Source organism: Macrotis lagotis, chromosome 7 (assembly GCF_037893015.1).
Source record: "Macrotis lagotis isolate mMagLag1 chromosome 7, bilby.v1.9.chrom.fasta, whole genome shotgun sequence".
Taxonomy (NCBI): Eukaryota; Metazoa; Chordata; class Mammalia; order Peramelemorphia; family Peramelidae; genus Macrotis; species Macrotis lagotis.
Genome location: NC_133664.1, coordinates 35,145,886 through 35,171,621, shown reverse-complemented (window position 1 = coordinate 35,171,621; position 25,736 = coordinate 35,145,886). Strand labels below are relative to the sequence as shown.

General features: G+C 34.0%; 1 protein-coding gene across 6 annotated transcripts in view; it reads right to left on the bottom strand.

The window, feature by feature from the left end:
* Positions 1 to 425: 425 nt before the first annotated feature.
* SATB1 (SATB homeobox 1) overlaps positions 426 to 25,736 on the bottom strand; it is a 156,966-nt gene continuing 131,655 nt past the window's right edge. For 5 of the 6 annotated variants that reach the window (XM_074195728.1, XM_074195731.1, XM_074195730.1 and 2 more), the window contains 3 exons: positions 4,092 to 4,295; positions 3,421 to 3,516; positions 426 to 1,500 (listed from right to left, as the gene is read on the bottom strand). In XM_074195728.1, coding sequence (XP_074051829.1) covers positions 991 to 1,500; positions 3,421 to 3,516; positions 4,092 to 4,295 — 810 coding nt within the window. In that variant the 3' untranslated portion in view covers positions 426 to 990. The remainder of the gene's footprint in view (positions 1,501 to 3,420; positions 3,517 to 4,091; positions 4,296 to 25,736) is intronic. The other variant, XM_074195732.1, reaches the window with a different exon arrangement.

Here is a 25,736-nt window from a genome sequence, read left to right as displayed (position 1 = left end):
TGCATGATAGTAAAAATTGCATACAACAATAAGAGTGAAGCTTATAGTATGAATTGCTTGGATAACATCGAGCACTTTTTATAGGCAACTGTGTAAAGCACATTTTCTCTATTTAAAACTTTTAAGACACTTTGTTTTACTGCCCATCAAAATACATTTATAAATAGAAAAGAATCAGTATGAGAACAAGAGAAGCAATATTACATTTAACGGAAACTTCCAAAAAAAATTAATTACAACATGATGCTGCAGGATCTACAAATAAATAATGAGGACTAAATTGTGTTTCACATTTTCTTTCCATTTTTAAAAATCATGTAACAATGAAAATGAAAAAAATAGTACAGTGACCTTTTATTTCCAAAAAAGAAAACAAATCTGAATTACGGCAGTGCCATATAATACAAGGCATTTGTTGGCGTGTGTTATTTTAAAACTGCATTCCACAGTATATAGTTCTTTTGTAACATACAATAGAGCAAGAGCCACAAACTCTCTTTTTCTTTAAAATAAGTGTGAGTTTCCAAAGATCAAGTGTGGAGTGTTACAGTAGTAATAATAATAATAATAATTAATAATAATAATAATAATAAAAATGAAACAATAATCACCGAAGTTGTAATGCTTCTTTGAAAGCTCCAGAATCAAAAATCACTGGTATCATGCTTATTGGATACAACAGGGTGTAGCCAGTGAACACAAATTAATATCAAACAATCCTCAATGCTTCATCTGTAGCTGTAGAGCAGTTTGTAAAACAGAGTAAAACATTTAGCGGTCTGAATTATCCTTTTTTTTTCATTTCATGTATCTGTATGTTTGTGTGTTTATGTGTGTGTGTGTGTGTATATGTGTATGTGTGTGCACAAGTTTCTGAAGACTCATTGGTCAAACAATGAACAACAAAGGTTTCTGAGAGAATGCAAGATGGAATTTTCATTTAATTAGTTAATACCAGTGGCACTGTTGAATGAAAATAATACTTTTATCTTAGTCTTTCAGATCAGCATTAATGTCTGTGTTCCCTTCCACTGATAATTCTTCTTCTAATTTCACTGAAAAAAGGGAGTTTGCATTTTTATCTTGGACACTTTCTTCCAAATCTTTCAGCAACTCTTCTTCTTTATACTCTGCAACATCCACCTCTAAACCCGAATTGTCCTTCAGTTTCCCATGATGCTTGAGATAATATCGCTGGTTCTGAAAGAACTTAATAATAGTATACTTGGGAAGGTCAAGCTGGGCAGAGAGAGTCTGGATAGCTTCTTCATCTGGATACAGACCGACATCTTGTATAAAGCTCTGGAGAATTCCCAGAGCTTCAACAGAAATTTTTGTTCGCGGTCGTGTCTTCTGCCGATTTTCATCCTCTGATTCGGCAGGTGAAGCAACAGTAGGCTGCCTAGGGGGAAGTCGGGGCCCGGGCTGGGGTTGCTGGGATTGGGGCTGCTGTTGTTGCTGTTGTTGTTGCTGCTGCTGTTGTTGCTGTTGCTGCTGTTGCTAGAAAGACAAGAAAAAAAATTAAATTCTCTTGTTGCTATTAATCTATGATGCTGACTAGAATTTAAAAAAAAGGAATCATCATTCCCACCAATGACTCCTTAAAGAAACAAACAGTTGGGACAAAAAAGCATAAGACGGTTAAATGACTCAAAACATCAGAAAAAAAAAATAAAGAAGCCCTCAAAATAATATGGCCTAGAAAGGAGGTAGATTATTAGGAATCTTGGAACCTTGAATCTGATTTTTTGGCCCCTACTCTGACAAGTTACTATTGAGAATTCTGGAAAAAGGAGGCAGTGGACTTAACTTGGAGGATACAAATCAAAAAATAAATCGTTCAAGTAAATTATGATGTAATTAACAAAGATATTAAGAATGAGGATTTAGAAACAATGCAAACTGAGATGTTTTCAAAAGGTGAGCTATAGGACCCAAAGGAAAGGGGTGTGTGTGTGTGTGTGTGTGTGTGTGTGTGTGTGTGTGTGTGTGTGTGTGTGTGTGAGAGAGAGAGAGAGAGAGAGAGAGAGAGAGAGAGAGAGAGAGAGAGAGATTGATCCTCAATGAGGAGCTAGAAAAGGACACTTTGTTCAAAGATTATTTTTAAAACATGTCAATTCATCAAGATCTGGCAATGTTTAAGATTTACTGTCCCCTTTTAGTCCAAAAGAACCAGTGAGAATCTCTAATTTATGACTTTTCAAATGATACCAAAAACTGTAGCAAAGTTCAATAACAAAAAGCCAAGAAGCTACATCAATGGACATCTTCATCATGATTGAGTACTAAAAATTTTACTCTGGTTGATTCTGGTGTGTAAAGACTTTTTCTCTTAGGTCAAACTCATATTATGAGGTTTCAAATTTAGTGTGGGCAGGCTTGTTAATAATTAGTATCTATATGTGCTGTAATTTGATATATATAATTACATATAACGAATATGACACATTCACAGATTGTATGCTGTAGATACATTTTTTAAACCAGCAAGGCAAATCAACCTGAGTAAGCAGCAAAATATTAGAATGTTTATACTGTGCATAAGCATTTCCTTTTATCCCCCTAAGAAGCAATTTTATTAAAAACAATTTACATTTTCAAACAAGTACTGTTTTATTACTTAGCATATATCTTTCTCTTTTTTATTTTTGCTAAATCAAACAGTAAATTTTTCAGGCTTTCACGATTATTTTAGCACTCGATATCCTAAGGGACTTCCTTTTTCAATGTGTTTTATCTTTAATACACGCTCATGACTTTTTCCAAGTGGCTAGAAAACTTCATTCTTTTTGCTTTGTAAATATATATATTTTTTCCTCCTATAGAGGGTGATAGAAATAATTCTCAACGATAGCAGAGTTGGAGGATTTTGTCAGCTAATTGTTTCCTCTTCCAAAGGGAAAAAACTGAGGGGCAGCTAGGTGGCACAATGGACAGAGCACTGACTCTGAAGTCAAGAGGACCTCAGTTCAAATCTGACCCCAGATACTTAATAACTAACTAGCTGTGAGACCTTGGGCAAATCATTTAACCCCATTGCCTTGTCATAAACCACCCCCCCTGAAAAATAAAGTGAAAAAATTCCCTGCAGAGCTTTCAAACAGCAATGATGATGTTGTATTAAGTTCACCTTTGATAGCAATAAAATCAAAGGGTACCCCAATGAACTACCGACTAACAGTTTGACACTGTGGACCCAGAACCTAGACATTTTGTGGGAGTGGGGGAAGGGAAGAAAGACTTATTTGTCCTAATCATAGATTGGATTCTTTGGCAAAAATCTTCTTTCAAGGTTGCTACCATTGTGTGGTGGGGTTTTCCCCCCCCAAGTAATAATAAACTACTTGTCTTTGATGGAGGGAGTGGGTCCTTGAAACCCCCCCTTTCTCTCCCTGACATGTTTAACTTGTGCCAGCTCACCTGTGGAGCAGCACCCAGCCATGGTCCAGGGGTCAGCAGGCTTGGTGAGAAAGTACCTCTAGGCTCTCCTTTCACAAGGGTGGTAGGGGAGGGGCTCTGAAGGAAAAACAAACACACATTGACTCACCCCTGATTTGGGATTTCTAAGGGAGGGACAGTAGGAGGGATGGTAACAGAGTGAATGGGAGAGAAGATGAGGAATCAAACATGGGTGCACTGCTATGTTATTCTGGGATTGAATGGTAAAATGTAAGTCTCTAAGAAACTTTCTCCATACCAGTATTCATTCCTTTACTTGGGAGCTATCATCATCTCAACCAGAGGCAGGCTTGGATTTTAAATTCTGATTTAAATCGAAGGTACAAGCCCCCCAATCCAACAACAATACATGTACTAAAAACAACCAACCAAAAACAAACCTTCCCATTAAGAAAGATTCCTTCCAAGCTACATGTCAAGAGAAATCTCTGTCACATTGGGGGAAAAAACACGCAATAAGGAAAGGACATACTGCTTCTCCTTTTATCTTCCAAGGAAGATGACAGTATATTGTTATATCTTGCTAAGAAGCCTGTTTAGTCTGGCAGCAAGAAAAGAAACACTCATTTCCCTTGCTAAGTTTCAAGCTTTATTTACTTAGTGCTATATTGGATTGGCCAAGGTAAACTAACCTGAATCTGTTCTGCTGGAACATGGATAATGTGAGAAGGTCTGTCACCATGGTGATGAACAGCGTTGCTTTCTTGTTCATAAATGGCATCTCGTTCAGGCTGAGGAAGACTAAGGAACCTCCTGATCATGGAGAGATTCTCCCATAGGGTCCTGTTTTCTGGAGATGGGTCTTCTTTCCAGCGTAACAGTTCACATAGCCACCCCTGGAATGGAATTGCCCCACATGGTCAGCTTCCAGTAGTGGACGGTTAACAATACAATCTCTCCTTTGCATTTTAGAAAAATCTTAGCAAAATAAACTTTTTTTCTATCATTTTAAAATACTCTTCTGAACTATGGTCTAGTAATTGTGAGATCATTAAGAATTTTTTTCATTTGCATCCCAAATCTATCTGTGCAACAGTGGTTTGTCATAACTGCTTATACTTCCAGACCCATTTTTCTGTTTCAGAGATTAAAAATATGTTTTCTAGGCTCCAATTCAGGAAAACATGGATCAAAAGTTCCAGGATACATGAATAGAATTCTACAAAACTTCTGTCTATTTCTATTCCTGCAAATTTCTCTTTCCTATTGTTTATGTCCATTTGTTTCCAGGTGAGAAGATTTAATAAAGGTGCAGATTTCCCTTTTAGGAAATTAAATTTACTTACTAGGGGTTCTTTGGTATTATTTAATTTTTCCTATTCTAAACAAGAAATTTAGTACTTGGATTTTTATTAATGAGCTGTCTAACATAAGGCATAGCAGTATAGACTTTAATGTATTTTTAAAAGACTCCCTCAACAAAAAACAAAAGGGCAGGATTTATTCCTCAGCATCAATGTACAAAGGTGGTTGGAAGGCCAAAGGGTTCATTGGTTTCCTAAAGACCAGAAGGAAGAAAAAATGTACGAAAGACAGAAATGTGCCCTCAGCAGAATCTCTGATGAGTCTTAATTAGATCCAGCCATCAAGGTTTGAGTTACCGTTACTCTCAAAAATCAAAGGGTTAAAGAATCGCTTCTAGCACACCTATATAATATCACTCAAACCTTACTGTCTCCTGGGAATTACTGTCTAGTTACCTGATTGACAAACTGGGTATGGAAGAGAGGTGCCACGGGAAATCTCCAATACAGACCAACTTAGATGTTATAGCTAGAAGGTGGTACCAAAACTATATCTTATTTTATAGATATATGTCTTTTATCTTATATTTATAAGATATCTTATATCTTATTTTATAGATATATGTCTTTTATCTTATATTTATAAGATATCTTATATCTTATTTTATAGATATATATTATATATGATATCTTATATCTTATTTTATAGATATAAATATCTTATATTTTACAGATAAGGATATTAAAGGCAACTAGTCAGTCAAGAGTGGGAAAGAACAGAAAGTTGATTTTTCCTTTGATGACTTTAGATTAGCCAGGATCAAGACTGGGAAATTAAGGATGGTGGTGGACTTCATTTCATCACCTCCCTTTTTCTTCTTTTTTCAAAATGAACCGATGGAGAGGGAATTCCCCTTCCAAATGAACACTAGTAGACACATAAGAAATGACTCTATTTCTAATAAAATTATATGCTTATTATTTAGGGGAAAAGTATGGTTTGGCAGAAAGGTTTCCATCTTTATATTTTAGCCTTGAAGTATTAATAGGTAATTTCATTTACTACACAATAGTTTCTACTCAAAATTCATAGGCCCAGGGTGAAAAATCAGTGGAAATGATTCGAGGAGCTAGTTGTGTTTTGTCCAGTTTAGTTACATGAAGTGGCTCAAGCTGGCCCTAACTGCTAGCATGCAAAAGATCTATCACTAGTTTAATGGGATCATTTTTGAGAGCTTTCGCTCCATTTTTTCTTTTGGTTAGCCCGGAACCCAAGCTTGATCATCCAAATGTTATCCTGATGTTGTAAGTCAGAACCTGTTGTGTAAGAAAATTCAACCCTAAGAAGAAAGGCCAGATGAAAAAAAAAACCAGGCTTGTTTTCTTACTTGGATGAACAATTTTCTAGTTAGCTATGGTAATCTTATTGCAAAGAATCAGAAGAAGTTTCCTCAACTATTCTTTTCAATGAATATAGGAAACTAGGTGACCAGTCATTATCCTCATCAAAACGTTAAGAGATCAGCCACATGCAATTATGACTGCAGGGAATATTTCCCTAGCCAGTCATTAACCCCTTTGAGCTTCAGTCTAGCTTTCTTTATCTGGGGGTTAACACTACAAAACCTTCCAAAATTGTGAAGAAAATGCTTTGTACAACTTCAAGCATGATGCAAATTTGAGGAGCTCCCAGTAAACGATTATTTTGAAATTAAGGCAAGATGATCATGGAAATCTTTGATTGGATCTATATTTAAGAAACCTAAGTAAATACCGGCTTTAGGTAACACCAGATGGGCTCTGGATCCTTAGGCTCTTGTGGACATACATTCTGGATGGTGATGTCTATCATTTTTTACCTAATTGGGGTGAGAATCATAGAACCTTTTCTCAACTGTGCTTCTTGTCACTAATATCTTTAGGTTGTTGATACTATCCTTACTGCAAATGATCATATCAGTGTATATCGTTCAGAAGCCTCTGAAACTGTAAGACAAAATGGCACATTCACTAGGAATTTTAACCAAATATTCTGTATTCCACAAAGAGGAACAATAATCTCCTCTTAGAACAATAGGTTCTATCCTAAATATGTAACTTCAACTGGACAAGAGATCACTTGAGATAATAAAAATGTTCAAATGCTGCTCTGAGCACAGAGAAACATCAAAGAACCTGAAAATCCTTTAGAAACTTTCCTTAAAGTTATATAGAAATTGGTTAGCACTTGGATATATGTGAAAACATGTGGATCACAGATGTTCTTTGGAAAAGAAAATCATTAGTTTTCTTAGAATGGCTAATAATGATAGCTAATTCCTAAACAATCATGTTCATGCTAGTTTAACAAATATTTCAGAAAAAGAGCCTTGACTCATTCGACAAATATTTTGCTTATATTGTCACTTCTGTGTTTCTATGCTTATAAGATGGATCTTTATTTTTATTAATTGCCCATGACTAACATAACATTTCCAGTAGTTTGCTATTAACCTCTGCCCTGAAATAATACTTCTAATTCCTTATCTAAAAATAATTTGATGAATTATAAGTTGAAGCATGTCTCTGTTAGCCTTTCAAGGCGATAGGATGATTTTAAGAGACTGAAATCAGATGCTTCTTAGAAAATATTTAAAGCTGCAGCTGGGAACTGTTAGTTCTGCAAGGATATTCTAACAAAAAAAAGCGATTTTCTTAAAGTGCATTCACTTAAAACCATAATGAAAAACAGACATTTTGATATGCCAGTTCTGTGGCAATGTGGAAGTAATTGGCTCATTTCCAGTTTATGATGGTGGTAGAAATCAGGTTTGGGGTATTTTAATACTATCATAAAACTTTGAATATTTTGATAGACTTCTGATAGACTGTTCTAACTGTATCTTAATTGAAATTGTATTAATGAGACTGTATTAATGATGACAGAATATTAGTGGAGGGGACCAAAGTTAAGATACTTATGCAAAACTATGTCTTGCCAGGTCAGTACTTCATTAACGCATGAGCACCAGGACAGGTGATCTAAAGAATATTCCATAGTAAACAAATTGAGATATTAATGTGTTCGATTTGATAAACCCAATTGTATTCTCCTAAATAGGGCACTGATATTTTTTTTTCTTTTACAGGAAGATATAGGCTTACTGGGGTTGGGGGGGGGGGACAAACAAGAATACCATAGGTTTTTTTTTTCTTTCAAAATGCAAATATGACTATATTTCCAGAGAGGTCTATCAATCTTAAAACATTACATGACCAGAAAATGGGGATGAGAAACCACTAACTAAAATAGATCACAACTGTTCTACACAATCTGTAAAAAAAGAAAAAAAAGAAAAATGGGGAAGTAACAGTCTTAAAATAATTAGGCCAATCCATTCTCAGGAAACTAAAATGGTACAAGGAACAACCTAAACTTTAAACATAGTAAATTTGCCAAGCAACATTACACTGAATATAAAGAGGGCAAAATATAAACAGTAGCCACATGTAAATAAATTAGTAAAACTTTCAGGATGTTACTACTTTTCAAACTGACAAAGTTTAATTTGACACCTTCTGTTCCAAACCCTTTGTTTCTATTCAAAATCACGCCTTTAGCTGCTATCAATCACAATGCTTCCCTTATTACTTAAAAAAAAGAGAAAAAAAACCCCACAACCCAACAACTGGCACAAGCCCTAGTTAAGCTGAAAATGCCATGCAGATGAATTCTGAGATAATATGTTCAAACCTGTTATATACAACACAAATCCTGTAAAGTTATGTATTGTAAACCTACATTTATTGAGAACTAAAAGTCTTAAATCCATCTGCCACAAAGGAAATACTGTTATGCACTTTATAGTAACCAAGCACCATCTGCAAATGTCTTGCTACAGTAAGCAAGAAAACGGTGAAAAAGATGCTAAACCCAAGATGTATAAAAAATAAATAAGGAGCTTCTGACTGTTTTTGGTTAGGGATTTATTAAAGAAACATAAGAGGTTTTTAAAAAAAATGAGAATGCAGACTAAGAGCCAAACTATCACAAGGCAAAAAAAAAAAAGGAAGACGAAGAAGGAGAGGGGAATATAAACTCAAAGAGAACAACAATGGAAATTTATGACAGTCCAGGAGGCACATGACTGTATGCTCATTTTAAAGTAGAAATTAGCGGTTCTCATCTCAATATTCTAATGATGTGCTTTACTGACAGGATCGTGTTGTACCACATTTAAATAAAAATCCTGGCACCTTCATCTCTCAGCTGCTAATTTCCTACCAAACAAAATCTCTGATTTCCACTCCACTCTCTTTTTAGAACAGTTAATTCAAGTCAATTCACTTTCCAACATTATAATGGATAAGGGGTGCACACTGATTTTAATTGACTGGGTAAAGTAACCTCCTTTCAGGAATGAATTTATTGTACCTCTCAAGTCTTGCCAGAGTGATCCCTCCATATCATGAACTGCGGCTGTAGCAGATAGTTCTGAACAGAATTGGTTTTCCTTGAAAAATACTTGAGTTTTCTGGAGGAAAAGTTCATTTGCCTACCAAGTGCACGTGCACACACACACACACACACACACACACACACACACACACACACACACGGATATAAATTTACTGAGTAAAGTAACCTCCTTGCAGGAATGAAAACTAGTTTTCCTTGGAAAATACTTTAGTTTTCTTGTAGCAAAAAGGTCTTTTGCATTCTACTACTACTACTACTACTGCTACTACTACTACTACTACTACTACTACTACTACTACTACTACTACTACTACTATTGCTGCTGCTGCTGCTCCTCCTACTCCTCCTCTCACTACTGCTGCTACTACCACTACCACTACTACTACTACTACTACTACTACTACTACTACTACTACTACTACTCCTCCTCCTCTCACACTACCTACTCATATACATATGTTAATTGACTGAGTAAAGTAATTTCAGGGATGAATTTAGAATTCAGAATGAATTCTCTCAAGTCTTTGTCAGAATGGATCTTCCATATAATAAAATGAGGTTATAGCAGATAGTTCTGAACTGGTTTTACTGGAAAAATACTTGAGTTTTCTGTAGGAAAAGTTCTTTTGCCTACTACTACCACCACTATTACTACTACTACTCACACACACAAACACACACTATTATATATGTATATACATATATATATATATATATATATATATATATATGCATTTCAAACCTTGTCGAGTAAAAAAATGACAGTAATTTTCCCTGTAACTAGGAAGGCATAAATACATTTAAAAGAAAAAAAAAAGAATAGTAATTTGAATTCTAAAAGGCAAAACATTTTACAGATTGTATGCTAAGATATGATCCCCCCCTTTTATGTATTATTTTCAGGCATATTTTGTTGCAATCTCTAGGGCATATGGTATAATAATACATGGTATTAAAAGAAATCAATCTAAATAGGGAGATATTTGATACAAACATTTTAGTGAAAAGCATGAATTACATTTTCGCATCTAGTATGAACAAGGATTAAGTACATAATCCATTAAATAGTACTTCTAACTAAAAAAATTCAGTATTGTAGACTAAACTACACTAGACATTTTGAATGAGTACATTTTCAACAACAACGAACTCTAAAGCTAGCAATTTATCATTCAGTAAATAATTTTCGACTTTTAAAAGAATCTGTAAGTGTTACTTATGCTAATGAAGACAGTTTTGAATCTGCCCACAAACATGCTAATAGAGGGCAATTTTTTTTTTTATTTACAAAGCTGAAGGCACTCAAGGGTGATTTTCTATCAATGTTCTATAAGTGCATAAAAAGCTGCTCTAATTGTAAGAGTCCCCAAACTCTTCCCCTTTAACATCAGGTTTAAGGATAGGACAAAAATCCAAATAGACAAATGATATGACAAACTCTTGCTTTCAAATTCATAAAGTGTTCCATTTTCAGACTTTGCTTATCATTCCAGTGGTGCTGGGCACCACCAATGAGCTTTATCTCTGATGCAATACATTCACAGAAGGAACTGGCAGACACAAAGCAGGTCTCCTATCTCACTAAGGGCCCCAATAGTGAACATATATATTATTAGCAGGAATAATGAAATTAAGACAAATTTAAACATCACTCCAAAGTATTTTGTTTTAAAATAGCTACATAAAAGACTATCATCTTTTACAGAAATTATGATTAGAAGTATTGAGAATAATGAAGTTTTTTTGGTAATGAGTACATTATAAATCACATTTATGAAAATTAAAATTCATCATTATTTACAGACTTCCCCCTTTTAAATTGGATAAAATGCATTATTGTGTTTTAAATATGTATAAATTCAAACCAAAACTTTGGGATTCTTCATTATGAAGAATGCTTGCTTTTGCCATAAAGGAAAAAAAAAGTCATAACACATAACAGTGAGAAACATAATGGTGGCAAAGGAATACTGAAAGCATTTTAAATTATTTACTAGGTTAAAAGGGTGAAATGGTACTTTAAATACATCAAATTTCATCATCTGGGCCATTTTTTGGTGGCAAAGTGGTATTGATCTTTCCAAATGCTTAAAATTAACTATTTCCAGAAGGTCATTATTTGATTAAGGGCACTGAAGTTGAGGGCAAGAAATGATGCACTTTGTCTTCTTTCCCATTCAAATTATCACATAATTTAATCAGAACTATCCCATCATGTCCTGTAATAAAAAATGCTCATCTTAAGATACTTTTTGGGGTTTTAGCTCACATGTTAACCTTTAAATGCTATGAAGTTCTTTTAGAAGAAAAATGTTTGCTGAAGATTATTTTATAAAACAATGAGTGGGGATTCTATCATTAACATTAATAAGTTTTTCTCCTCTATAAATTATATGAAAATGTTTAAGGTCTTTACATGAAGTGAAAAATAGAAAGTATGCAAATAGCTAGACTTTAAAACTAAGTCTTCATCTTAAGTAACATACATTAAAAATATACGTGAAATAAATTGTTTGGCTCCCAGTCTGGAGTATTATGGTATTAACAAAATCTTTTTCACTTTAAAATCCACACCCAGACAATCACTTAATTTCAATATTCTAAAAATGAAAATCAGCAAGTTTTGCCAATTAAATAAGTAACGGTATACACAAATGGTGACAGTGAACTACAAAGCATGTCTCAGAATATCTCAAGTTGATCCCATCTAAGTTGTGCTTTCTCAGTACTGGATAGGGATAGGGTTGGATCTGTGATTTTTCCTAGATATAGAAAACTCCCAGGGAGAAAATTCCTTCTACCACTGAAGGTTGGCACCTTCTATATAATTTATGGTCTTAAAGAATTGACTAGAGCACTAAGTAAGTTCAATGATTTTTTTTTTTGGATTTTTTTTTCAAGGCAATGGGTTTAAGTGGCTTGCCCAAGGCCACACGGCTAGGTAATTATTAAGTGTCTGAGGTCGGATTTGAACCCAGGTACTCCTGACTCCAAGGCCGGTGCTTTATCCACTGTGCCACCTAGCCACCCCAATAAGTTCAATGATTGGCCCACAGTCTCAGAGATACTATATTTCAGAGGTGGACTCAAACTCTTCTTTTCCTGGGTCTGATGCAAGCTCTCTCTTCACTAAAATATGGTTGCTTTTATGAGTATTATGAATATACAAAGCAAAATATACAGAGAAGAAGAAAAAATTATGTCATTCTAACAGTACTTTGGGTTTTTGTCATTTGGGGGGAGGTAGAATTTCGTGATACTCCTACTAGATTTTTTTTTCCACCAAAGAAAGGCAGAAGTTGCAATGCTTTTCTCTATCTTACAATATAACAAATACCAAAGACTCACGGTCTCCTGGTGAAAGAACACATTAAATTAGCTCTCCAAAGTTCCTTTGAGTGCATTTGCCAAAATCTTGCCCAACTTGGCAGGAGGGGTGGTGTTGGATAGGAAGGGACACAGAAAGACAATTACCCTTCCTTATTTAGTGAAGGTTCTGGGATTTGTACTTTCTCTAATCCATTCTCCCATCAGCTACCAAAGTGATTTTCCTATAGCTTTGGTCTAACCATGTCTCTTTTATGAATTCTAGGGGTTTCTTATTAGGGCAGGTAGATGATGCAGTGAATAGAGCCCTGGCCTTGGAGTCAGGAAGATGGGAGTTTGAATCTGACCTCAGACACTTGACTCTTACTAGCTGTGTGACCCTGGACAGGTCACTTAACCCTGATTGCCTCATATCCAGGACCATCTCTAGTCATTCTGATTCATATCTGGCCGGACCCAGATGACTCTGGAGGAGAAAGTGAAGTCAGTGCCTTAGCACAGTCCCCCCTTGCTCAAATCCAATTCACGTGCTTATCATGGATGGCATCATCACCACCCTGATGTCCAGGTCTTCTTCAAAAATAAAGGACAAAAACATTGGTGGCTTCTTATCACCTCTATACTCAAATAAAATCTCCTCTGGCTTCACAATACAGCTCCAATATTCTCTTTGATTATAATTATAAATGATACCTCTTCACACACTTTTTGGTGCAGTCACATTGGCTTTGCTGTTGCACAAAATATAGCACTTCACTCACCTATTTTTCTTCCCTTGTGCACACTATCCCAAGGTCTCCCTCTTCACCTCCAGGCTCTTTAAATCCCTAGACTCCTTCAAAGATCACCTCAAAAGCCACATCCTATATGAAGTCTTCCCTAAACCCTTGGCATCAGTGCCTTTTCCCATCTAAATAACAGGACCTTACATTTACTTTGGATATCCTTACAGGTCTACCAGTTATCTTCCCTAATAATATGGAAGCTCCTTGAGGATAAAGATTTTTTCATTGTCTTTGTATGCCAGCAATAAAAAACATTTCATAAAGGAGCTGCTGATTGATTGTGATGGTGATTATTTTATAAAGAAAACTAATTTAAGTTTCCAAAAGAGAAAGAAATGAAATTTTGTTGGCTTTGTGATGGGCATGCAATATTTCACAATGTGTTTATTCTCAAGTTTAATTAAAAATAAAATAAAAGACTTTTTAGGACTCCAAAGGTCCTCTCTTTACAATCCATTGATTCATATGCCTTTCTCTTTTCAATGACTACATTTAGGATAAGATAGGAGTTCTTTAAAATAATAATAGCCCAAGAATGTGTGTTCTGGAGATTCATGTTTACCTCTGTGGGTATTTATTATATTATATTATATTATATTATATTATATTATATTATATTATATTATATTATATTATATTATATTATATTATATTATATTATATTGTATTATATTATATTATATTTATTATATTATATTATATCATGTTATATTATATTATATTTATTATATTTATTATATTTATTATATTGTAATATATGTGGGTGGTGATTTTTCTTTTCCTAAAAATTGTTTCATTAAATTTCCACAATTTATTTCCTGAAATATGACCAAATATGGTTGAAATTATTCTCATTTAGTAAAGTTGTCAGGTTATAGGGAATATGTGTATGTGGGTACATGTAAATATTGATAAAGAAATATAATTTTGGATATATATGTATATAAATGTATGTATTTTTTAAAAAGTTTTATTGATTTTAACCTACACATTAGTCATTTTTTGATGCCATGGAATCCTCCTAACAAAGAAAAACTGATAAATCCAAGCAATTCAGGGACTTCATCTGATAGTGCACAATATAATATTCTGTATTTTTCATCAAGACAGGAAAAATGTAATTGATCATGGTTGTAGAATTAAAATTAGTCACATTTCATCAGAATTTAAGGCTTTTTTCTATTTATACTATGTTGCTTATACTATGATAGACCTTGTGTATATTGTTCCCTTGGTTCTTCATATTTCACTGTACCTGATCATACAAATTTTTCTGTGTTTCTCTGAATTCCTTATAGTCATCATTTTTTTTTTAGGTACAGATAACAGGAAAGTGCTCAAAACATGTAGTGACTAATTGGAAAACAAATGAGGGTAAGAAAGACCTTTTTCCTAGAGGGATTAAAATTGAAAAGACCCATGCCAGTAGTTGGTTAAAAATCTAGCCCCCAGGCTGGCTAGGTGGCACAGTGGATACAGCACTGGCCCTGGGGTCAGGAGTACCTGAGTTCAAATCCAGCCTCAGACACTTAATAATTACCTAGCTGTGTGGCCTTGGGCAAGCCACTTAACCCCACTGCCTTGCAAAAAAAAAAAAATCAAAACAAAAAAAATCTAAAGAAAAAATCTAGGCCTCCCAAATCTAGAGAAAACCATGAGAGAGTTCAGGGAGAAAAGTGATAAAATAGGGAACAAGACCAACTACCATAGGGCTTCTTCATCTTTTTTTTTTTTGTATGGCATGAATGACTTTGGCAATGTGGACTTCTCATAAGAATATTTTTAACGGGCTTTTTTCCCTCATCAATAAAGTGAAGGATTTGCATTTTATAAGATCTAAGTTTCAAAATTTCTGCCTTCCACCAAAATAAGCACTTAATGAAAGTTGTTAAATTGAACTGAAGAATCTCAAAGTAACTGCGTTCAGGGCTAGACCAAGTCCAGAGTTTGATATTATCAAAGAGAGTAACCAGCCACCAAAAAAAAAAAAGCCAAATATCACTGCTTTTAATGCAAAGATATAATGGAAGATTTTGATTCAATATTTTTTAACCTTATCTCTTCTCATGATCAAGTACAGTGAGTAGCTAAAAATTAGACATTTAAGTATTTCTATTGTTATTCTTTCATTCAGCTATGATTATATGTAAAACACCACGCCAAACTTGTGGGGGTGACAAAGAAATCATGGTATCCTTTCCCTTAAAGAATTTAAAATTTCTAAAATGGAAGATAGGATATGGGAATAAATAATTATAATTAAAAAGTAAGCTAGGGATCTGTGATTTTATTGGCCACAAGAAATTCCTAGGTGTGGAAAATCCCTCCATCAATGTTAAGTCAGTATTTTTCTGCAACTTATAGTCTTGGACAGTTGCCTAGAGTAATGAAAGGTTTTATCACTGTGCCTAGAACATTAATAAATATTTATTGACCGAATGACTAGCCAGAAATTTGTTTCAAGATTGTCTCCCTAGTCTGCCTCTCTAAACATGTTAGGAAGGGGGAACAGAGAAGAGGGGTATTGATAAATTGGAAGCTCAGTAATGGGAGATAAAATTTTAGCCACTATGGCAATGTCTTTTATATAATTTGAGAAAGTGATTATATATTTTCTAAAACAGAATCTGGATTTATGTCAGTAATGAGAAATATATATATATATATATATATACATACATATATATATATATATGTATGTATATATATATACTTCACATAAGTTCTAGTCCCATACTAAAAGATTGTTCATTCTACTTCTCATTTTCCATTATAAATCTTATCTTTAAATTTCTATTAGTATAAAATGCCCAGCAAAGAATTCATTCAAAATGAATATTGTATCTTAAAAAAAAAACTCCTGTGATATTTACAGCACAAAGTCTTGAAACCAAAAACAACCATTTGTTCATCAACCCAGGAAAAGGAAACCACAGAGTAGACTGGCCCTTTTAATTAATGTGCAAGGTAATTCTGTCCATCTCATTAAGGAGGAGGAAGGTATGAGCAAAAGAACAGAATATATAATCCAGATACATTTCCAGTTCCTGATCTGTGCCTTCTCAAAGTGGTTTTGATATCCTTTCTTGTAAATCCTGAATAACTGAATAACTAATAATAGAATAAATGAACAAAAAACTTTAAATGTAGCTATGAAAAGTATTCTATAGGGGCGGCTAGGTGGCGCAGGATAGAGCACTGGCCCTGGAGTCAGGAGTACTTGAGTTCAAATCCAATCTCAGACACTTAATAATGACCTAGCTGTGTGGCCTTGGACAAGCCACTTAACCCCACTGCCTTGCAAAAACCTAAAAAAAAAAAGTATTCTATAGCCAAATGTTTTACTTTATACACTTTCTGCTACTACTCTGCCCTACTTGCAGATATTTGAGTTAATAATGGTAGCTAACATTTATATAGTCAAGCACTGTCCTGACAGTTTTACAGTTATTAATTAGCACATTTGCTAATTATGATCCCTATTTTATAGGTGAGGGAACTGAGGCAAACAGGGTGAAGTGACTTGCCCAGGGTCACACAGCTAGTGAGTATCTGAGGTTACATGTGAACTCAGGTCTTTCTAACTTCAAGTCTGGTGCTCTTTCCCCTGTGTTATTTCCCCTGGGAGTTACATAATATCTGTAAAAGAAAGAAATATGTCACTTCCCTGGAAATCAGATTTTTCACCTTTCAGTCGTTCAGAAGGTGGTTTAGAGAGAGAACTCAATAGGAGCTGACAGATGAATTTCCCCAATCATACAAGTGTAAGCCAAGGGACAGTTGATAGAGGAGTAAAAAATGCATTAAACCAAAACAGCCTATGCCAACTTATTTTGGAGGGCAAGTAGCCATTGATGCTACAATGGGGACATTACTGCCTTACAGGAGAGGACCATAAGAATTGTTCCTAACATTGCATGTATAATATATTGGTGTTTTATATGATACATTTAAAAACATTTCCAATAAAAATTGAAATGTTTTTTGTTATTCAAAGAACAAAGCACCACCAAAACCCCACCAAAATCCCACCAAACCCAAATACTGCAATTTGTATACCAAGAATTAAGTGTGATAGTGCTATGTTTTTCTGGAAGTTACTTGCTCATTCAGCTACTTTGTTATGTGACTATCATATGTAGGTATATATCTATGTAGATTAAAATTGTCTGATTCCTTAATAAAAAATCCTGGAAAACATTAAAGAAAATTTATGTCTAACACATTTTAAGAGAACTCCAAATAGAAAAATGAGAGATCACAGAACAGGTAATTTAAGAAGTGAATATCTACATTGCAAAAGAATTATTTGCTTTACAAAATAATTTCTCCCATTAAGTTTTCTATTTGAACTTAAGCATATTGGAAAGGACAATTGGTTTTTTAGAGGGGTCTATTTTTATATCCTGCCCATACTAGCTACTTTTGTGCCCTTCACTGCTAACAGGACTCATTCTTCTCATCTATGAGAGGAGGGTGTTAGCCTCGAAAATTCTATGGACAAATAAATCATTACTTTACATTTTTAAATAGCTTGATTTTTAGAGGAAAAATGATTACATCTATCATTTGAATATTTTATGTATGAACTAACAGATGCATGTATATTTTGACTTTTAAAAGTAGATAATCTTTTTTCTTTTTCATCTATGATTTTAATAAAGGCACTGAGAAACTAGAATGAAGACAATCAATTCTATTATTATATGAGGAAAGATCAAAGGACTGAGGATGCTTAGTCAGGTAAGAGAATTCTGAAAGGGAAACTGTCAAAGAAGAGTTCTGTACTAGAGGACAGAGCCAGAATCAACAGATCCAAGTTATTGAGACAAGTCTCAGCTCCTCTGAAGGGAAAACTTTCAATTTAGAAGTCTTCACAAGAGAAATAGTGGGAAAATCTTCCCTTAGAAGTAAGCAGAATGGATTATTCCTTGCCAGAGAAATGCAATTGTGCAGAATGAAGTCTGGTCTTGGAGTCACAGGACCTGTTAGAATAATGACTCCGCCTCCTATTAGTGTTGTAAGGTGTTCTTATTCTCAGGACTACAGAAACAGATCATAACAAAAAACCTGCTGGTTCTATGTAGATGTCAATAAGTCTAATAACACAGAAGCAGCATTTTTGAGTGGAAAGGTCTCTAAATTCTTCATAATCCACTTCTATAAAATCATTATTTCTGAGACTCCTCCCAATTCTAAATTCATAATTCTATGATTGTAAATCTGTAAATTTAATCTTACAAATTTCATATGATTTATTTTTACACTATTCCTTCCCTTTGTTCAGTAGCTGAATTGAAGAAAAAGGAAACTTTAATTAATAATGTATTGTTTTGATGATATGTTCTTTGACTCATTAGGATATCATTGTTCCTATATCCCTTATCAATTATAATTTTATTGCATTTTAGTACATAAAGGATATATTTAATATTTTCCCTTTCATTTTTGAGCTGATGATGCCTTACCACATGATCCATTCATGTAAATGTGTCATACAATGGGACAATTGGTAAATATCCTATGTTTCCCTTTCAGTATTCATTAATTTCAATAATCAATAATTTCAGAAATCATGAGGTATATCATATCTAGTTACTCTCCCATTATCTACCACTAGATCTTTAATTTATTCATATTCATATTTCCTTTGTATGTATATTAAAATCATAATTTTCTTACATTTATCTTTATGGTTCAATTGTTACTTTTCTTTAAGTACTTCAGTAATATATTATTTGGCATACATATATTTAATATTGATATTATTTCTCTATTCATGGCACCTCTAAACTTCATGTAATTTCCTTTTTTGTTTGCTTTGAGCTTAACTATTTTTATGCTTTCTTTATCTGAGCTTTTTCTTGTCACTCTTAGTTTTTAATTGGAATAAAGCATTCTATGTTATCTCCTCATTTTAATTTTATGTGAATCTTTATGTTTTAAGAGTGTGATGTTTACACAAAATTGTTGGATTTGTTTTTCTAATTTTTTTTGACAAGTTCCTCTATTTTGTAAGCGTTTGTGAATGAGCTATCCCACTCCCAGCTAAGTAAGATATAAAGTTTGTCTTTTTCCTCCCTCAAATTCTATTATACTTTTAGATATTTTGAACAGAAGTCAGCACTAAGGATCTATAACTGATCCCAGTCCCTTCCTTTTGTTTCCATATACTAGTCTCAGATAACTTAGTTTTGTATTCCACAAACATGCATACTGTTTGGGGAATCGGTTGCATTTTTTTCCCTAGTGAAAGCATTTCCTTCCTCACTTTCCCCAAAATTAGCAAACCTCATTTTTCCCTCTGTCTCCTTTTTCTGGTGTGTTTCTTTTTGATCAATTAAATCCAAATGGGACCCTGAAAGGATACCATTTTACTTCTCATCTTCAAGTACTTTCAATTCATAAGGCCATCATCCAACCCCTTAAGTAATTTGAATGTTTAAATGATTTTTTTATACTCTACATAACTCAGGTTTTCTTTAAGGAACTTCTTTAATGTTAAATTCAGTTAAAAAGTTCATTTTTACCACATTAGGATTACTCTCAACTTTACATGACAAGTTATCTTCATTTTTAAGATGCTTTCCTTTGTCCTCCTGAATATCACAATTCTTTTCTGCCTTTTCTTTACTATTTTTGGTACACTAATCTTGGGAAATTCTAGCTGGAATTTTCTAGTACCTTAGTCATCAATTCCTAGACATCTGAAATCATATTTCTGGGTAAATTAAACCTGGGGTTCTTCTCTTTTGGTATCCTATAGATTCCAACAAGCTGGACTTTTGTCCTCTGGTTCAAATTCTTTCTAGGCAATCTTCTTCAATGATTTTTCTAAATGTGATATTCAGTCTTTCTCTTTCATCATATTTTTCCGAGAGATCTATGAATCTTTGATTCTTTCTTCCAACTCTTTTTTTTTTTTTTTTGATTTTTGCAAGGCAATGGGGTTAAACGATTTGCCCAAGGTCACACAGCTAGATAATTATTAAGTGTCTGAGGCCGGATATGAACTCAGGTGCTTCTGTCTCCAGGGCCAGTGCTCTATCTACTGTGCCACCTAGCTGTCCCTCAACTTTATTCTTTAAATTAATTCTTTTTGATTTTGGAGATCATACAAGTTCATCTCATTTTATTGTCTCTTAACTTTGCCCTAATGATTTTTGTTATAATATTATTTCTTTTTGGAGTTTTGAATCCCTTATTTATCATAGTTTTGGTCACTGTTTTGTTATGTTCCAGCTTCTGTTTTGAGCTATTAATTTTTCTTTCAAGTTTCTCATTAAAAGATATAATTTCACTTAGTATTACCCCCTTTAATTTGTATATTGTTCTTTCAAATCCCTCTGTTTTCTTTGGTTCTATCTGCAGTTACTGCAGAACTTTTTTTATTTAAAAAATTTCTCCTGACATTTGAAAACTCGACAGTATTTCTTCTCTGTTTTATCATATCTTTAGTCTGTTTGTTTATCAATAGGAATTTGTAGATTTATTTTCCTTGACCCCCTTTTAAATGTTTTTAAACACTTTATTTGGTATGTTTCTTGCTATTTTTGAGGTGATAAGAGAGATAAGAGCTTAGATATAACCCTTCACTCAGTCATCTTGTTCCCTCAAGGAAATTATTTTAGCAGCATACAATTTGAACTATGAAAGTCTAGAAAATGTAAAGGTGCCCGAGGGAAGCCTCTAAAGCACCTTTACCCAATTATACTAATAACATCTAAATCTGTTGACCTTTAAAAATAGAACACTGATCTTTTAATAAAGCTTTTTGTTTGACTGGGGACAAAGATTGGGGTAGGGCAGACAAAGGATCATCTAGAGAGAAAAGTAGGTTAAATTTTTCTGTGGCGTTCTACTCTTTTCTATCTCTACTCTTCCTCAAAATCTTATCAAAATCTCTCTTAGGTCATTGACCCTCTAAAGTGTCCTTACATTTTCTCAGATTTCAAAGTCTTAATGGAAAGAGATGATAGGATTTTTTAGATCTCAGTCAGTTGGTGGGAGAACTGTATTTGGGAAGGAAGGAACTTTCTAGACACTAAGATTCCACCATATAGACAATTTGACATAACGTATAGTTGAGTGTGAAATAGTTGGTGAAAATCTATGCTTGAATTAATACCATAAAGATTGTTACTATCCTCAATGGTTGGAAATTAAAGAGGTACTCAGAAGTAATGAGCAGTTAAAATACAAATGTTTCCAAATATCAGAACATATTAGAACCAATAAATACATTTTAAGTCTGCTTCCTTATTTCTTAGAAATTATTTAATTAACATGATTTCAGTTTCATGCATAGATAGCATTGTGTCCAATGAATGCACAGAATGCACAAAAAAGTATAACATATAAAATTCTGTTTTTCCCTTAGTCTTATCTGCATCTGCCATTTTCCACTGTGAGAATTAGGCACATATGAATTAAGTATGTAAAGATTCTTGAAACAAACTCTCTTTAAATTTTTCTTCACTTCAAAAAAAGAACCATGGCTTTTTAAGAATGAAATAAAGTTTACTGAACTATGTGTATAGCAACATACAACCGAGAACAGGCAAGTTTTGACATTTTTCCTCCAAGCTTTTTACAATTCAGATTTTGCCTTACACCCTACATCAAATGCTTCTACCTGCTAATTTGGCAGCAGTTATCCTTAAATAATTCAATTATATGCCATTTTTAAAAGTAGATACTTTCTCCCCCAACTCAGTCTGTAAACTCTCTACAAATTACTGCCAGATCTCATAGTATCTACCTCCTCAATCTTTTCCCCATTTATTTCTTTCTCATTTTTACTTATCCAGCTACCAACTTCTAGTACAGGTCTTAAATGACCTTCTCATGGGTATTCCTGTCTTCAATCTCTCCCATCTCCAATAAATTCAATATTTCACGGATATTCTTTAAGAGTACATATAACCACACCACTTCTCTATTCACTAAACTCCAGTGATTCCTTATTACCTAGTCTATAATCTATTATGTAATTCTGCTCTAAAACTCTATCCCACAGTTCTATAATTATATTTTATTTTTCAAACATCTCATAACATAGCTCCAACCTATCTTTCCAAACCCATTGTACATTATTCCCCTATTGTACTCTACAATCCTGCAAAACTGACCTTTATCTTCTTTTCTTCAGAAATGCCATTTCATCAACTTTCCTGGTGTCCTTGTGATGGCCATCCCCTATGCTTGGAATGTCCTCTCCTCTCCTTTCTATCCCATATAATATCTAACTTCCTCCAAAATTCAGTCTTTATCCTGAATCCCCTTCCTTAAATGTCTTCCCTTCCTAATTACTATAATATTTATTTTTAATATATTCTGTAAATAGATACATATGTATGCACTGTTTCCTCTGATAGAATAAAAGCTCATTGAGAGTAGAGATTGTTTTAGTTTTAGTTGGTTTTTTTTGTTTGTTTTTGGTCTTTGCATCTTTGGCAGTTAGTGTAGTGCCTGACCCATAGGAGCTCAATAAGTGCTTGATTTTTAACTGATTGTCTTCTAGATTTGTTATGGCCAAAGAATTTGTCACCCTGAGGTCAACCTGGCCATAAGGTTTTTTTGAATTTGGCCTCAGGAAAAAGACATTCCATTCCATTCTCGAAGTTTTCCTAGCTTGTTACAGCTCCTCAAAGCTTATCCTCCATGGGCAAGCTTTAATAAATGGAGGTCACCTTCATGCTAAAATGAGGCATGAGAGGAGAAACCCTTTATATATTCAACATAATCACAAACCCTCTAGCTAGTTACCAACAAGAAAGGGTATTCTGAAACTCATGATTGCCCTCAGAATTTCATATTTCTCATTCATCCATATATACGTTCGGAATTTCTTCTACCTTGACTGAATAATAGAAGGGATCTTGGAAGGCAGAGTATAAAAGTCACTACAATCAATAATGACAACAACTGACATTTATACGATGATTTAGGGGATGCAAAGTGTTTTACATCTGTCGAGGCACTTGAGAAAAATAAATTGAATAGGTCCTGGCAGAGAAACCTAGAACTCTTTTTCCTAGGAAAGTAAGGTTTCATCAATAGAGAGGAGGTAAGAGAGGGACTCAGTTGCGTGGAAGGGATAGTGGAGTTCCTTCTGCTTTTTTTACAGTACAGTGGATGATCGCTCTTCAGCTGGATGGCACATGAACGACTTTCTCCTCTTTCATTTTACAGATAAAGAAACTGAGGAGGTTCATGAAGATTAAATCACATATAACAAGTCTCAGAAAGGGATTAAACCCAGGACCCTAGACTTCCGAAACAGTGCTTGCTCCATTCAAGTATCTGTCTAGATAACACACAATGGGGGCAGGTTCCAGTGGGTGGAAAAATGATAAGATTGTGTCATCTCTATTATCATTACCACTTGACAGACTTGTGCATGTGTGGGAAATGTTTGCCCACATTGGATTACCTCTTTGAACCACATTAAGGGTAGAAGCAGGAGGACTTATAGAAGGTGTTTATAGAGAAATGCGAATGAAAAATCCAACATACACAGCTAATGTCTTGATTACAAGTGCATATTTTGTTATATTCATTTAGAAATTAAAATTCTCATTTTTTTCATTAGGGAAAAAATAAGTTAGAAACTTAATTTGCCCTCTAGTGTCCTGACTGGTAACCCATGGGGTTCATTATCCTCTTTAATACAAATCAAGGATTAAATTGATTATTAAATAAGCTATTGACCTCTTCTCATGCTCAAAGTAAACATTAAAAATTAATTTCAAGTTAGCATAAAAGAGGAAATGATTTTAAAATAATTTTGCATAACATGAACTAGATTAAAATATGTTTATATAATTTACCAATCTTCACATCGTGCTTTAAGATTTCCAAAAAACTTTACAAATATTTCATTTTATCCTTACAACATCTCTGGAAAGTAGATGATATTAATAATGTTATTTCATTATTTGTTATCATCCCCATTGTGAAGATGAGGAAACTGAGGCAAATAAATATAGGGACTTGCCAAGGTGACACTGCCAGGAAGTGACTGAAGCAGGCTATGACTTCTCATCATTCTGACTCCACAACTCTATCTACTGTGTTACTTAACTACCTTGATTTGTGTCTTTGTGTTTGAGTCTCTGAATGTGAATTCATATTTTATGGCACATACATATTCCAATGACTTCTATTGAAGGTAGACCTTTTACCTAATCTATATTCCATTTAAATAGCAAAACATTTTAGTAGCAAATCAAATAAAAAAAAAAGAGAGCATCATTCTAAGTACCATTGTTGGTAATCAAGAATATAAGTAAGATAAAACTCCTTGAGGAACCCAAGTGAATTCATGTATAGAATCTAAAGAAAATAACTTCTATTTATTTATATTTTCCAATAGTTCTCTAAAATAATACTATTATTACTACTTTACAAATGAGGAAGTAAAGTTCTGAGAAATTAAGTGAATTGTCCAAGGTCACACCAATAAAGGGACTTGAACCCAGGTTCCTGATTCTAAAATCAATCCTACATCCCCTAGGAGAGATACTTAATGTTTATCTTTTCTGTCAAATTTAATATGTAACTAATTCCTGCCTTTATAAGATTTCCTATGTTTGCTTCTCTCCTAATCCTAGAAACCTTAGTCAAAAGCCCCACTACTTGGATGCTAGACATTCAAATACATCTTTCACTATCACTACTGTTTATTTGGACTATTACTACTCAGAAAAGGAGGAAGATTTATTTAAGACCAAGATTCATTTAAGATATCCCTTCTGAAAACCACTTCATTTTACAGGAGCTTCAAGATACAGCACATTCTTTTTTTTTTTTTTTTAAGGTTTTTGCATTTGGGTTAAGTGGCTTGCCCAAGGCCACACAGCTAGGTAATTATTAAGTGTCTGCGACCGGATTTGAACCCAGGTACTCCTGACTCCAGGGCCGGTGCTTTATCCACTGCGCCACCTAGCAACCCCGATGCAGTACATTCTAACTTTTAAATTCCTATGAACAGGTACTTGGTCTAGACCTAGCAGTCTCTGGGCATTGATGGAAAGCCAGGCTTGCCAAAAGGGAGCAGCCTTCAAATTATGCTTCAGACCTTTGCTTCCTATATCACAGCTCAAATTTCCTGATTATACCTCATCTTTTCCTCTTTAACTTGAGAAAAAACATTAGTGAGTCATACTTTTTTTAGACCAATTCTATTGGCTAAACTAACACTTCCATACAAAACCATATTCTTATCTTTTAAAATCTGCTCTTTCAATAAAATTTTTCCAGCCTAATTGTGGCTGGACCCAGTCATTCCCATGCACACAGCACCTTCTTTAGCAGGATAATAGGCTTTAGCCCCAAGAAGGACATTTTAGATGATCAGTCCTACTCAACCCCTTAATCTTGGGGATTAGGAAATTTAGATCCAAAGACACTAAAGATTAAACAAGATAGTGAGAAGCAAAACTGGAATACTTGTTTAAT